This window comes from Vitis riparia, chromosome 1 (assembly GCF_004353265.1).
Source record: "Vitis riparia cultivar Riparia Gloire de Montpellier isolate 1030 chromosome 1, EGFV_Vit.rip_1.0, whole genome shotgun sequence".
Classification (NCBI taxonomy): domain Eukaryota; kingdom Viridiplantae; phylum Streptophyta; class Magnoliopsida; order Vitales; family Vitaceae; genus Vitis; species Vitis riparia.
In genome coordinates, this window is record NC_048431.1 from 2493554 (window position 1) to 2509265 (window position 15712).

At 38.3% G+C, this 15712-nt stretch overlaps 2 protein-coding genes across 2 annotated transcripts; both read left to right on the top strand.

Annotated features, from left to right (window-relative positions):
• The first annotated feature begins 1012 nt into the window (after positions 1 to 1012).
• Positions 1013 to 9605, top strand: LOC117919145. Its single transcript, XM_034836244.1, has 9 exons — positions 1013 to 1031; positions 1721 to 2128; positions 2358 to 2439; positions 4080 to 4155; positions 4281 to 4367; positions 5248 to 5384; positions 7842 to 8091; positions 8230 to 8293; positions 8572 to 9605. Exons 2-9 carry the CDS (start codon positions 1822 to 1824, stop codon positions 9303 to 9305), a joined length of 1737 nt encoding a protein of 578 aa, XP_034692135.1. The 5' UTR covers positions 1013 to 1031; positions 1721 to 1821; the 3' UTR covers positions 9306 to 9605.
• Positions 9606 to 9921: 316 nt separating this feature from the next.
• On the top strand, positions 9922 to 11845 carry LOC117919155 (protein MIZU-KUSSEI 1). The gene has a single exon (XM_034836258.1). The coding sequence runs from the start codon at positions 10774 to 10776 to the stop codon at positions 11560 to 11562; it is 789 nt and encodes a 262-aa protein (XP_034692149.1). The 5' UTR covers positions 9922 to 10773; the 3' UTR covers positions 11563 to 11845.
• The last annotated feature ends 3867 nt before the right edge of the window (positions 11846 to 15712 follow it).

Below are 15712 nucleotides of genomic sequence, written 5' to 3' on the forward strand. Positions count from 1 at the left end.
TAAATGAGTTACATGATTTGTTACTTTTTTAATAAAAGTGATATTTAGGTTTATGTGTTTGACCCAATTATTATTCGTGTCAAATTTTGGTTGAGTTATATAATAGAATACCTAATTTTTAACACGACACAAATACGATTCACTAATATGAATTGTCACATATGTATCAAATTCTTTTAATTGCCCCTTTGACACATTGTATGCTATATTTCTAAGTCGGGTTTTTTTTTTAAAATAGATTATGTAATATCATAATTAGGAAGGTATTTTTGTTCATAAATCCCTTAAGGACTTTGATTAATTTTATAAATTTCATGGACTTTGTCTAATTATACAAGGTCTTAAAGCACAATTCTCCTCTCTTCCTCTCTCTCTCTCTCTTTTTTTTCTAAATCATAGCAATCATAAAGAGATGAAATATTTAAATTGTTAAGAAATAAAAAAGGGGAATGATACTATGGGTATAAATAAACATAGAAATTAAAATATTTACTTTATTATAAAATATATTAAAAATGGAAATAATACTATAATTGTAATTTTGCAAAAATGGACAAAAAGAATCTCTAAAAGCATAACAACATTAATTTATACATAACACAAATTTTGCAACAATTACAGATTGCACCATTATTGCACTCCAGACAGGCGAGGGTCTTTCGGGAAAGCGAAGAGACGAGAAATTGATCTAATTGGACTGTGATTTCACTACTCTACTTCTCAGTGCGCGTTATCATATTTCCGTGATTCCATCTTCCACACGGTCTTCTCGATCTAGGGCAGACCGTCATCTCCGTACAGTCCCCTACGGTGGACTCCCATGTAACTTGGCCCACCCAATTCCTCCTCCTCCTCTGCTGTTCGGCTTCTCTTTCCATCCAGAAGTCATTCCAGTGAGGTTGGCGGGCGATTTCTCACTTCAAAATTCACAACGCTTTTCCGCTCCAAGGTACGATCCAGCCACTTCTCAAAACTCGTTCGAACTTTTCTTCTTCCTTCTCTGGGTTGAGCGCAATTGGATTGTTTGAATGGTAGGGTTAACTCGTGGTTTCACTTATCGACTTGAAGTTTCGTCCCTTCTAGAAACCCTAGCTTACGTTTTGCTTTGATTTTTTCTCGTTTTTGTTTCTTCTTTTCGTGATTGAATTGCTTGAATGAATAGTTTTTAATTACTCAATGGGAATCTTGTTCGTTTCTCTCTTGGAAACAAATGAATGATTAAGGAGTTGTTTGGTTTAGCATTTTGGCAGTGCTTTTCTTGCTTTGGAAACCAAAAGTTTGCTTTGGAAGCAAGAAAAGTAATTCCAGAATGCTAATGAAGCAGCATGTGGTTAGAGTGATATGTTTGTAATTATTGTAGATGCATTGTAGGGGTTTTGTTTCACAGAGGTGTTCATGAGGTCATCTTTTGCTGCCTTGTGTACAAAGAAATGGTAATTATTATGTTTAATATTGAGCCCAACCTAGTAGCTTTAATGTTTTGAATGGAAACTAAAATATTCTATGAATTTTTATTATGAATATCTTTTTGACTCATCAGATGTTTTTCATTGGAGTGAATTTTGATCTGCCAGCAGACATGTTTCTCTAAAGAAACAGGAAAAATAAAAGAAAAAAAGAAAAAAAAACAAGGTTTGGGTACTGTTGGTTTTTTTATCACCTTCATTGAACTTGATACCTACTTGGTTGTGTACTCCACTGACGGTGGTTGATTATGCAGAGTGCTTTCAGAGGGTGGTAAAAATTGTGATACAAATTTTTTATATTTGTAAAAGCACAGGTCCTGTTGAAACAGGGCTTTCTTGGTTTGAGTACCAAATTATGGGCAACAAGGATTTTATTGAACTCCATGCATTGAACGATGAAGTTAAGGATGGCGTCTTCAATAAGGAGAATGTGAAACAGGCTAAGGGTGAAATCAGAAATTTAGATAAGCAGCACACCCAAAGAAAATACCCTGAGGAAGATTTAGTTGATAAACCGCCGCCTTTGCAGGGGAATGTTGAATTGGTAGAAACTGTTACCATTGCTGAGAAGATGACTGGGATTGAATCCATTGTGCATGGTGGCAATAATGATGTGATTCTCCAAAAGGAAGTTTTTAGCAGCCATAAGATAGATGGTAGCTGTATCCTTTTTTTACCATAGATATTCTCAGCTTTTCCTTATCCATTTTCAGTGCTATTATCAATAAAATTTTGAAATGTTGGTGTAGAATCGGCCCTGGATTAGAACCTAAGTTGTCTGCAATATAATCACCATAGAAGTAAATGTGGAGTCCATGTTATATCATGGTGTCAGCAATGACCATGTTATCTATTTCTGATTTCGTGTTTTCCATAATTTGGATATGCTAGCTGTAACAGGTGTTAAGAGATCCCGGATGACATGTGATGATCAGCAACCATTTGTGCATGTGATATATAATTCCTTATCAAGGTGGGGATGTAATGAATAACATTTTGCTTTTCAGCAGTTCAACCTGTACTTTATTTTGAATTGTTTGCAAAGAGAGTCGGTCATTGGCAAATAGATGTTTCATGTGTATTGAAAAGGAGGAGACCATAGATCATCTGCTTCTCCACTGCTCAAAAACAAGGGTCTTATGGGAGTTGCTTTTTTCTTTGTTTGGGGTGTCTTGGTGCTGCCGTGTTCAGTTAGAGAGACTCTGCTTAGTTGGCAGACTTCTTCTGTTGGCAAGAAACACAGGCAAGTGTGGAGAGCGGCTCCCCTGCATATTTTTTGGACGGTTTGGAAGGCGAGAAATCGATTAGCTTTCAAGGATGATGAAATATCAATACAGAGATTGAAATATTCCTTTTTATGCTCACTTTGGTCTGAGGCAAAGCTGTTTATAATAGAATGCCCTCAAACTTTGGTGAATTTTATAGATTGGTTGGGATCATTGTAAGGTTTTTGGGCCTTTTGGTTGTTGGGTCTCTTATTTGTCTTTGGCCTCTTTTGGTGGTGGGTGTATAGGTTTGTATACTTTGCATAGGTTGTATTCCCTGAGTCGCTCCTTTGACGTCTCTTTATAAATGAATTTTCTTTACTTATCAAAAAAAAAAAAAAGAGAGTCAGGATCTGTTTGGTGGGAATGCATTAAAATAGATAATTTATCCTTAACAAAAAGTTTGATTTAGCTAGTCAAGTCGGGAATGGGCTTTTGGTGAATTATGTTCTATTTATGTTGGATTGATAAATTTTTCTTGAAGGATTATTTTTTGACTGAAATTATGTGCATGGGTCATGAAACATGTCACAATCAATTAAAACCTCTAGAAAGCCCATGCCTAAGTCTAAGTCTCTTAACTCTTGATAAAGACACCACCATTGTTTGAACCACCATTTCATACTGTTGCTGCCACCGCCACCACTATCACATACTCCATCACTACCTTTATCACCAGGTCCCCCACTTCCTCCATATACTCCATCACTGTTGCCAGTCTGACCACTGCCATCACCACGGCCACACCACTGTTGTTGCCACCATCAACACCACCACCACTGCCAACATATTCACTATAATATTGCCTCTCCAACACAACTGCTGCTACGTCAATCACTGCAAGTACCTTTGTTGCCACCATGGTTCCATTGTGATTACCACCTCAAAGACCACCTGCAGTGTTGTTGCCACCTCCAATGCCCCTACATGGCTACAACTATATCCATCAGAATAAAGGCCTCACCAGGTCCCCAAAATGGTTGCCATTGTCAATTGTTCTGCCTCCATTGCTACTAATTCTTTAGGAATTTATCTCAAATGTCTTGAAGGTTATCAGTTATTTCATTAGTTTTCTCTTGATTGTATTTTGACTGAATGTCATTCTGAGAACATGTGACCTTATTAAGTGAACAAATTTTGTTGTGCATATACACAATGCTCCTTTCATAAATCATAGATAATCAGATGATGAATTTGGCAGGTTGAATTATGATAGTTCATCCCGATATGTTTTAATTTGCAGTATCAGTTGGGCCCCCTTGTTTTATGCATCTTTTCTAATATAATTTTACTTTCCTTTCAAAAAAATCTTTTCCATATGCAACCTCAATATCATTTTCAATTTCAGAAAAAGCAAAAGGAAGCTTGAGGAGCTTTTACATCATTGGTCAGAATGGCATGCTCAGCAATGTTCTTCATCCAAAGTACTCCCTGTTCTTTTTAAGAATTTGACATTTGTGCTTTTACATTTTTATTTGCTGCTTTTGTTCAAGTTCCTTCTTTATTATCAACAGTATAAGTAATGATACTGCCATTTTCTGGATATCAGGATTCTGATGAAGTTTTGGAGTCGGGTGATGAAACTTATTTTCCAGCATTACATGTTGGTCTTGGTCCTGAGAAAACCTCTATGGTGGTAGGTTGACATCTGTGTTATACTGTTATGCGTTCACGTCAATTTTTTTCTGAGGAAGCATTGTTTGTTGGATTTGAGCTTGGCTTTAAATTTTTCTGGAACTTGAATTGAAGTTTTATTTAGGATTATGAGAGTAAGACACATCATTCTTAATTTCACCTGACAAGATGTGGTATTAATTGTTTGGCGTGTAGAGCCTTGAGAAAATATATGATACCTGGACTCTCTGACTTGACCTAGTATGCCATTTTTACATGACATAGGTGTAGGTATGGGATCCTTATTGGGTATTCTTATTTGCTTTGGATATAGCTATTTGATTTTCATTAATTTCTTTTTCTACTTTCAGTTTTTTTAAGCAAATAGTTGCATTGAAGAAAGAGGAAGGAGGAATATTTTAATCAAGGATATCTTTTCTTTTGATTAAATTTTAATTGTGTCCAAGTGGCTCTAACTATTATCGAGCAAGTTCCTTTATCCTATTTTATGTAAGAAGGATCGGACACTTAAGCATTTACCCATATCCAGGACACACATCTGAACCCATGCAACATAGGAGACAATAGGTGTTTGGTAGTGCTTGCATACAGCTTAATTATTTTCTCATTTGCACTTGTCCCTAATCTGTAAGGGTTTCTATTTAATATTAACCTAGATTTTTCAAATTTAGAATTTTCTTTTATTTGAATTGAGTTCTCTTTTCTCATTTATACTGGAATCTGCAATAGATTTTGAATTTATAGGTCCATAAAAAGGAGGGTATGATTAGCTGCTTTTTGTCATTTAGGGAATTTACATGAATTATCATGAAGACAATATGTATATTTTTGCGATTTTCTAATTTTCTAATCTTTCCTTTTCTCTGCTCTTTTCATGCAAGTCTTTCTGGATGGATAATCAAGTGAAAGAAAAGAAAAACGAGGGGTTCATCTCATTGAATGACAATGCTGTTCCTCTATATGATCGAGAATATGCATTGGGTCTAACTTCAATGGATGATTTGAATAACCTGGAAAGGTAATGGATGTACATTTAATATGTGTATTGCTGCTTCTTCAGATATATATGCAAATGAAAGATTAAAAAAAAGAATAAAAAATTAAAACATATATATATATATATATATATATATATATATATATATAGGTGTTTGACATGGTTACCTCTAGAATTTTATCCTGCAACATTTCCGTGTGCTGCAATATCACTGTTGGTTTTAAGATTGTTGTGAGTGACACAGAAAAGTTTGACAGTTTTATTGCATAAACTTTGGCATGCTTGGGTGATATCATCTTCTGAGGTTGAAAAAATCTTAATGCTCATTACCATCAGATCCCTAGCTCCCCTGGTCCTACTGTGTTTCTAAATATTCGATCCCCTTATTTTAGCTCTGCCTGGGATAGGGTTGTGACTTGTTCACATTACATGGATGCTTCAGATTTTGTGGAGTACCTTTTCAGGCATGACGAGTGAGCATGGAATGAGATGTGTGTTAAAAGTGCCCATGCCCATGTTCAGAGATGTTACCCAGCAGGCATGCACGACAACAAGATGAGAAAGAATCTTAGTTTATGGGGAATCCCCTAGAATACTTTCTCATGCTATTCCTGCATGATGTGAATTTTGAACAAATGAGTGAAATTCCCTTATAACCAATATCATATTTCATAGGCATTTCATTCTCCTGAGGAAAAGAAGAAAAAGTGACAATTTCAACAATTTAGCCTTGTCATACTGTTCCTAGATTTAGAAAAATTTTCCATCTAGACATGACTGAAAATTTGAATTTTTGGGACCACCAGGTAGTGAGAAACCCACTGGATTATACAGTTTTGATATCTCCTTGAAATAAAGCATTTTCTTTGAGCTTCTCTCTTGGCTGTTGGGTATAAAAAGTGTTCATTTAAATTTATGAAGATTATAAGATTCTATATTGATAATAGAATATTTGAATAAGAAATTTTTAAATACATTATTAGAGGAAAACTACCTAAACGTGTCCTCCACAGAATTCTCTAGTCTTGAAAGGGAGGGATTGCTATTCTCCACTTCCTGCTTGGCTGAGGATTCTATTTTGGCTTTTTAATATGGTGCTAAAATGACGATTCTCTATATTCCAATGAAGGACTTCCTTATATCAGGGATCCTTGGACATGCAGGGTTATTTATTTATTTTATTTTTTATTTTTTTCTGATAGGCAAACAAGATAATATATTATAAACATTAAAAGAACAACCCATGAGAGAGTACACAGGATTTGAACATACAAGGTGGTTGGTACCTATCATTGGGAGTATTTGAGTTTTGTATCAAGAGCTAGCCTTGATTGGCCTATTATACTACAATCTTGGACATGTGTAATCCTTGCACATTGTACTACTATGATGCCTTGTGCAATCCTGATTGTGATGTCTTTATCTCCTGCTATATTTTTTAGTGGGCTGCTTATGATTGTGTCATGTAGGTTGTTGACTTACTGGATTGGTTCTTGTTATGTGAACACTAAAGAGAATAGGGAGGCTTAACTTAAGATGGTCGAGTTTCCCTTGTTGATGATTGACTCGGGAGAGTGAAGTGGACAGGTTTAGGCATCTCTTAGCCATCAGTTTCCACTATATTCTCATTTTTACTTCTCTAGTTTTCCTATAATATATTTTATTGTTGTCAAAAATATTTTAGAATCTTTAGATTTTAAAGTCTTCATATATTTAACTTGTAATTAACCTCCATTGTAGTTTCATCAACTAAAACTGTATCATCACCAAACAACATGCCCTATAGGATGTCTTGCTGAATATTCCCAACAATCTTGTCCATTACCAAAGGGCATCCACATCTCTTTAATGGAGGATATCTTTATATAAAAGTCATATGGTTGGCAACTAAAGGTAGTGCCTCATCATGTTTTGAGAGGGAAATCCGAAAGCTGGAGTGTTCGGTCAACTACAATAGCTCTCCATCCACTGTCAGGGGAAAGGGGAGGGGTAGGAGTCGGGCTCTGGAAGTTTTGGTGTCCAGAAGGGGTTTCTCTGTTGGGATTGAGTGGGTGGTTTTTCTCTAGCATCCCAGCTCCATGGGCTGGTTGTTGTGAGGGTGGTGGGTTTTTGGTTCTTCTTTCTCTTCTTCTGCTTGCCTTTTGGCCTCAATTGTATACTTGATGTGTATTTTGTTGCTCCTTTTTGCAAGCGCCTTTAATATTTCCTGCTTATTTACGTATCGAAAAAACTAAAGGTAGTGCCTCTCTATGGAAGTAGAATAGTATAGAGAGCAGCAAGAGTGAAAACTTGTTTGAATGAGCATAATTGCTGAGTGCATCTTTTCTTGTTCTGTTGTCTATAGATTTGATGAACAACTTTCATGTGGTGTTCCACAATTGTGTTATGGTTCTTTTCTCCATATGTAAACCTTGTTTTCCTTTTACTGAGCAAACTGTATCTATAAAGTACATTCTCATTCTTCTGTTTTTGTTATAGAGGCTTGGAAACACTTGATGCTTCTCGCTGTTTCAACTGTGGTTCCTATAACCATTCACTGAAGGAATGCCCTAAGCCTCGAGATAATGTTGCTGTCAATAATGCTCGGAAGCAGCACCAATCCAAGAGAAACCAACCTGTTGGTCCTCGTATTGCAACTCGCTATTACCAAAATTCTCCTGGGGGGAAATATGATGGACTAAAACCAGGTGTTCTTGGTCCTGAAACAAGGAAAATATTGAATCTTGGGGTAATATGGCTTACTGATTTCAAGTAGAAACTTTGACCTAATGAAATTGCAGGTCTTGTACTGTTTTTGACCTAATGAAATTGCTGTTCCTTTTTCTTCTGGAATCAAACTATTAAGACTCTTTCCTATGTTGTTCAGGAGTTTGATCCACCTCCATGGCTTAATAGGATGCGTGAGATAGGATACCCACCAGGATATCTAGGTAACTAGTTATATCTCACATTAAATTCATCAATGCTTAAATGACACATGGCATTTTGCGTATAACCATTTCCTTACACTGCAGTTTGGATTCTCATATTATCATTTGCTGATACGTTATTTTCTTTTGATGTATTGCCGTTCTGTTCATTGAGTTTCTTATTTCTGATTTTTGTCATACCTTCCACCTCCGAAAGAACCACAAGAGGCAATTTTTATTATATTATATTCTTTTAATGTTTCCTTGCCATTTTAATTGATATCTTGGTATTTAATCAGATGCTGTAGATGAAGACCAGTCTTCAGGGATTATAATATATGCAGATGAGGAAACCAGGGAAGAAGAGGATAAGGAAAATTTAAAATTAAACACTTCAATACTGCAGAAGACAATGTCTGTTGATTTCCCTGGAATAAATGCACCAATCCCAGAGAATGCAGATGAGAGACGCTGGACAACTTCTCAGCTTCCAGTAAGTTTTGATTCTCTGAGGAACCGGGCGAACCTTAGATCAAACTGTTCCTCAGAATCTATCTCCAACGGCCTCCCCCATAATCAGAGGGGGCCCAGGGACTACAGAGATGGTGGCTTCCCTGGTTACAGCCCCACCATGTTTGATCACTCACGTGGCTACAGTGGTTTCAGTCTCAGTCGGCCAAGTGAATACTTCAGTCTAAGAGGTGATAACCCGAATGGCTACAGTGGTTGCAATCCCAAATATGCAAGTGATCCTTTCAGTCCAAGAGGTGATAACTTGGGCTTCTACAATCCTTTCAGCCCTAATATCACAGGGGACGCCTTCAGTCCAAGAGGTGACCTGTTGATGAGAGGCCCAAGTTTGGGAAGGTCTATGTCCGATAGAGGGAGGAGTTCGTTGTTTCTTGAAGGTTCTAGCCATACTACAGACACTCTCTTACCATATGCATCCTCAGGCCTGCTCCAGTCTCCTCATGATTATGGTTCATTCAGATTTGAGGCTCCAGCTTATGAGGGGCACTGGCGTCCCTACTGACCAATAATCGAAACTGCTGTCTTTATAATGGCAAGCGAATGAATTCCCCACCAGATTATAGGACCAGCTGCATAAAGGATGTTGAACTGTTATCCTCAATTCTTACTTAACATTAGGGATCTTGGTTTCTTGAATAAGTTTTGAATATTCTTCTCTTATACATGATCTGGGACAAAGTTGTTTGTTTATTCAGTTGTATGCTGATGACATGTTGGTTGGTTGTCTGGCATGTATATCTAATGTTCCTTCCATATATTAAGTTTAAAAATCTGTGGCGTTCGCCCAATCTTTGGTTTCTGCTTCAGTTGTTGGGTTTAGATCTTGGTTTGTTGATCTGTGAATTTGGTTGTCCTATGAAGAGGAAAAAAAATTAAAGAAAAAGTCTAGAATAGTGGTTTTCTAACTGGTTCCATGCAGATGTAGGTTAAAGGGCAAATCATGGGGCATGAAAATTCAACCAAGTTTGACTTTGGGGGTGGGCTGCAGCACATGTGGTGCATATGGAGGCCAGGTCAGTGATTCAAAAAATGAGTATTTTACATAGGGATCATCTACAGAGCCTAAAATTTCAATATCTGCCACATTGCTTTGCAGGAATGGGTTTATTGGCTCGATGGTTACAGGCATGAACTGTAAGCCATAAAACCCAAGTACTTTATGGACATATGAATTCCACACAAACCCAATGAATAAAAGATGGTTCTGTTAGCTTTTTAATCATTCGTATCACATAATGGCCATTTTGTATAGCATCCCGGAAACTGAGAAAAGCAGTGCCAGTGGACATTAGCTGCGAACTATCAGACTAATAATCATGCAGTCGGCACAAAAAGGGTGGTAATGCATAGGGCTTGATACAAAACACAAGGGAGGCTAATGGTGGCTCATCGATGTATGTGCAGCAGTGGTGGGTGTTGGCGCCTGGTGGTGGGGTAACACATAGATTGGGATAGCATGAAAAGGACTAAAGAAGAGGTGATGAGGCTTGGAGCCTTGGTTGGTACGGTTGGTGCGTCTTTACCTGCCCCTTAAAAACTGTTTCCAACGCAAGTCAGAGTAGTCAGTCAAGGGTTCCTTTCTCTCCCCGCATTCTCAGCTCAGCTCCCCTCCCCCACAAGTCCACACCACACCATTGTCTCCTCCTCAGACTCCACTGTTTCTCTATTTTTTCCATTTCGCGACACTTATCTTGTCAATGCCAATCTCTCTCTCTCTCTATCTGCTACTCTTGTCTCTTATTTCCTGTTGCCAATTAGGTGGGGCTGCTCAACGTCCTTGTGTCAGGATTCTCATGCCACACAGTCGTTCACTCACACAACCCTGACAAAAAGGCCTAGAAGCAAAGGATAAATCCCCACCCACATCTCCCCACAAATTACAAGGATCCATAATCATCATCTAATTTCTCCCTTCTCTCTCCCTCTCCCTCCCCCTCCATACTCTCCTTTTCCCAGGTTGGTTTTCGCAAATGAAGACAATCTTGGCCAAGACACCTCATGACTCTTCCTTCTCTTTCTCCAGGAGATATTTCCACTGGAAAAAAAAGATTGAAGACGATGATGACGACAACGATGAAGAAGTCTTAACCTTTAGTTCCTCCTCACATGCCTGTGATGATGAGGATAAGGAGAAGGAAGCGGACTTTATTAGCACCTCGCTGTCGTTGGCAGCTCCCAGGAAGAAAGCTGCTCTTTCTTCTAAGCTCCGCTCGGCTCTCGCTCTTACCCTTTTCGGTAAGAGGCGTTCACACCTATCCTCTGGACTTGGCACCCGAGTTATAGGCACCCTCTTTGGCTATCGTCGTGGACATGTTCACTTCGCGTTTCAGGAGGATCCCAAGTCGCATCCTGCCTTCCTGATGGAACTCGCGACCTCAACAAGCGTTTTGGTTCGAGAAATGGCGTCTGGGTTGGTCAGAATTGCGCTGGAGTGTGATAAGAAGGTGGAGATGAAGAAAGGCACAAGATTGCTGGAGGAGCCTCTCTGGAGGACGTACTGCAACGGCAAGAAATGTGGGTATGGCATGAAGAGAGAATGTGGAGCGGAGGAGTGGAAGGTGTTGAAGACGGTAGAGCCAATTTCAATGGGCGCTGGGGTGCTGCCAGGGAATGGAGAAACTGGGTCCGAGGGAGAGCTCATGTACATGAGAGCCAAGTTTGAGAGGGTTGTGGGGTCTAAAGACTCTGAGGCCTTCTACATGATGAACCCTGATGGCACCGGTGGTCCTGAACTTAGTATTTATCTACTTAGAGTTTAAGTTTGAATTTTCATCCACTTTCTTCTTCATTTAAGCTTTGGAATTTCATTTTCAGAGGTTTGGAGGTTTGGTCCTCTTGCATTCAGTGTAACACTAAGTACGGTGCTTTATTAGCTTGTTCTAAGTTGTGGGGTGGGAGAAAATAGCATTAGGGAAGTGGTGGCAAAGAGCCTTTATAGAATGGTGGGTGGTGGGGTGCATCTATAACCATGTATATTACTCTTTCTCTGCAAGTGGAAAACCAGCCCTTGCTAATCAAAACATCTTGTCTTTCATTTTGAAATATTTGTTCTTCCATTTCTCTTAGAAATGCTTGCAATTGAATATAGCATTTTGGTCCATTTACCTTAAATTATAATAGAAAGTATTCAATACAACATCACTGCTATTTTCTCATCTTGCTTTCTTATGTGGGGGGTTTTGGAAATATATTTAAAGATTTCAGTGGACAGAGAGGGGGTTTATAAAGTTGGTACAAGTGGCAATTTGTCACTCAATTCTTGAAGTAGAAGCCTGCCTTAGGCCTCTGGGCAATGATCTATCATAAAAATCAACATGCCTTTAGACAAGCATTATCATAAAAATCATTATGCCAGAGGTTCCTTCTTCTTTTTTTTCTTCTTTTCCCTGAATATATGATACACACGCCCACTGAAAAGCCCCCCACGAGGAGATTCAGGGATGCCTACCCAAACCTTTTATATTATGACTTGATGCCTAGAGTGGTGATTTGAGTGTTAGAAACTTTATTTTCATAATGTTGTCAAATTAGTTTGTTATTATTGGGACTGAATAGAGCAGCTATTTCAATTTATCCTCCACTATTTGTACATGGGTTTCTCTTGTGTGTTTTCAAAACGAGGGAAAAAAAATGGAGGACGAAAGGAAAGAAGAATATAATTCAGAGGTTGTTGGTAACAGCTTGGGCAGGCGGATCCATTGGGATTCGAATTGTGAAGGCTGGTTTGATGGACTCATTATTCCCCAAGAAATTCTGACTGTCTCCTGCCATGTTGCTCCCTAAGTCCCTGTACCATCCATAGCCAGCTCATTTCCTTTCATTTCATTCCCCTCTGCACCCCTGAAAAATTCTTTCTTACAAGGAGGGACTGGGTTTTGAGGACAAACGACCCGTCAGCAATAGTTAATATTGTACCATGGTAATGCTCTCCAATAATTGACTTGAACAGGGTTTTAATCATTTTTATCACTTTGGAAAAATTAATATGTAATGATGCAAAACACCAAATGGGTATGTGATGTCAAATGATGCAAGTTCAAATGTGTTGCATTCTTCTATATGTCATTTTCTGCCTAGGCCCTTTCTTTGTGAAGTGGTGTAGGCAATACAGCACTAACTACAATGAAACAAGACTGCACTTTTCCCATGAGAAAGAAACAAGTTTGAATGACTCAAATTCCAACACAACCATCCCTTTGGTTTTCGTGTGTTCTTAACAAAGATAACATATATAAATGTGTGCAGCTACACTAGCAAGCTAATAGATTTGGTGTTTACCATCTACACCTTTTGACTCTTTTTGTTAAATTAATTTGTTTCCAAAAAAGATTAGAGATTAATAGTTGATGGGCTTGGGAAGAGCTGGCCCAAGGAGAGAGCCTGGGTGGGTTGAGCATGAGCCCATAAAAGATGCAACTTGTTGAGTTTGTGTCCATTCCAAAAGGGTGACAGCCGGCTAAGTCTAATTCCCCATACATGGAGAGCAAACCCTAGTTTAATCAAACCTTGCCACAAGACTAGGTCCCAGCCTCTACAAGGCATTGCCAGACCACTCAACAGGTCTAACCCATCTTATCAAAATGCCCACTTCTCCTTGTTGGATGAAAGGCCCAGAAAGCAAATCCAAAGCCCAAATTAAAGAGGGGCCCATAACAAAAGCCCAGAAAAACTTCTTGCTGAAATCCATATTTTAACCAAGAATGGCATACAAAACCACAAAATTGGACTGAGTCTAAAACTAGCTGTGGTTTCTGGATTGGGGGGGTGGTTTTGCAGCCTCCAAGGTTTTGATGATCATCTTCTGTATTGCCATGGCTGGGATAGTGAAAGTTGCACACAAATCAAAGGCCTTGTAGCATTTACCCAAAGCATTATACTAATTAGGGGATCCATATTGTGTTTTAATAAGAAAAGAGCTTTGCTTTTTCTCTAATTTTTAGGCACTTCATCTTAAGATGTGTGAGATGTGGGCGTTGGTAGATTGTTTTTTTTTTACTACTAGTAGTATTTGATTAAGCTTACCTAAGCTGTATATAATATTTGTGGGAAACCCAATGTCCCCACTCTTAACTAAAAGGTATGTTTGCTTCATATTTCAAACTATAATTTCTTAATGCCATGAAAGTCACATAAAAATATGTGATAAAAAAAACTAGTGGATGCACCGATGAAGTGAAAGTGATTAATCAAAAACAACACAATTCTTTACACAACCTTAGGCCCTACTAATTTGCCTCTATATTTCATAAAATTGGCACCGGTCTAACCTATTTTGAGAAGCCCACCAATCATTTGTCAACTCTAGCTACCTGCTAATGGGTTTGCACCTAACTCATTTTGGAATTGAACTTTGCGTATGGTTACCATCAAAACCCATCCCCAAACAACCCCTAGGACTAGGTCGGTCGCTAATCCAAAATCAATACGTGGTAACTGTGTATGATTTGGGAAAGAGATTTCAATGCAAGCGTACAAAAACAGGGAAAGTTGTGTCATTCAAGTTTTAATGCAAAGTTGGGTCTTATAGTGGTTGTATGCTTGGTGGGCTCATCGAGATTTGAGAGAAACAAACCCCCACGTGAGGGAGATTTGCAGAGACAAATCCCAATGATCATTACAACATCCGAAGAATTTTGGATCCACCTAGGCAAGACAATTTTACTTGCCCAGAAAGAAAGAGAAAAAGAGGGGAAAATGACTTTCAATATTAGCAATTGTTCCCGGGATTCATGCTCTAGAGATTTGAGTTTCCCTTGAAAACTGCAAACTGTACTCCAAACTCAGGTCATGGCACCACTCAACAGCGAAAAGAATTGGGGAAGATGTAGGTAAAAATTAATCCTGCCCATGTGGTTCATATGCCCTGAAATTTTGGGAATGCCGTGAACACTTTGGTGGGGTTGGGATGGTGGTGGGTTCCATGCTTGCAAAGCGCGTTTCAATTGGATGGGCCTGGGGCATATCTGGCAGCTCACATCCAGTTAATTATGTTGAAATTTGACATGCCGTACCGGTATTTATTGTGGGTTTGCTTCATATTTTAGGTAGGTTGAAATATTTAATAAATCTGAGATGGCGGTCAATGGGACAACATCTCCATCTCAGAGACCTAAGAAAGTTACATATGGAATTCGAGTGTAGACCTTTGCATGTGATATTTTAACATTTTTTATGACTCATTTGAAAGACTTTTGCAGGCGTGAATGTAGAATGTCATGTTTTGAATTCTATTTTTCTCTGAAATATGGAACTAATATTTCAATATTGATTAAAAAAATAAAAAAATAAAAAATAGGGACCCAGACCCATTTGCCATTTGGGTATCAGAAATGCATATGTGGGCTTTGAATATTTGGGAATAAATATTCTATGGTTCCAGTTCCACACCATAATGATAGTCTCGAAGAGTTAGCCGGCCTAGCCACCCAAACCCAAGCCTGACCCACGAGGGTGTTGAATATGCACCTGCTGAATTAATTATAAGACTTTTTGGGTGTGGAATAATGTAAGAAAACCAAATGCTGGCTTTATCCACATCAGCCCAAGTAAAAAACTGAGAGAGGAGAGATCAGAGATGAAGCCAATTTCAAAATCAGAAACCCAATTTGGACATAGAATGGAAATGCTCAATTAAGAGAAAGAACTTGAAAAAGTATACACTTTTCTGATAATCTATTGTATAATGGTATGTTGATCTAATATTGAACAAATCAATTTTCTATACAGTGTAATCTAGAATCACAAATCCAGGAAAAAAAAAAGGGAAAAAAAGCAATCATTCCAATGCTATAGATCCACTCAACAAAATCCCTAGAAAACAAAAGGAGAAGGATAGCAACCATATGTATAGGAAAGAAACACGAGAGAGAGCCTCTACTGATCAATTATTTGGTGTGGAGTCCACAAATG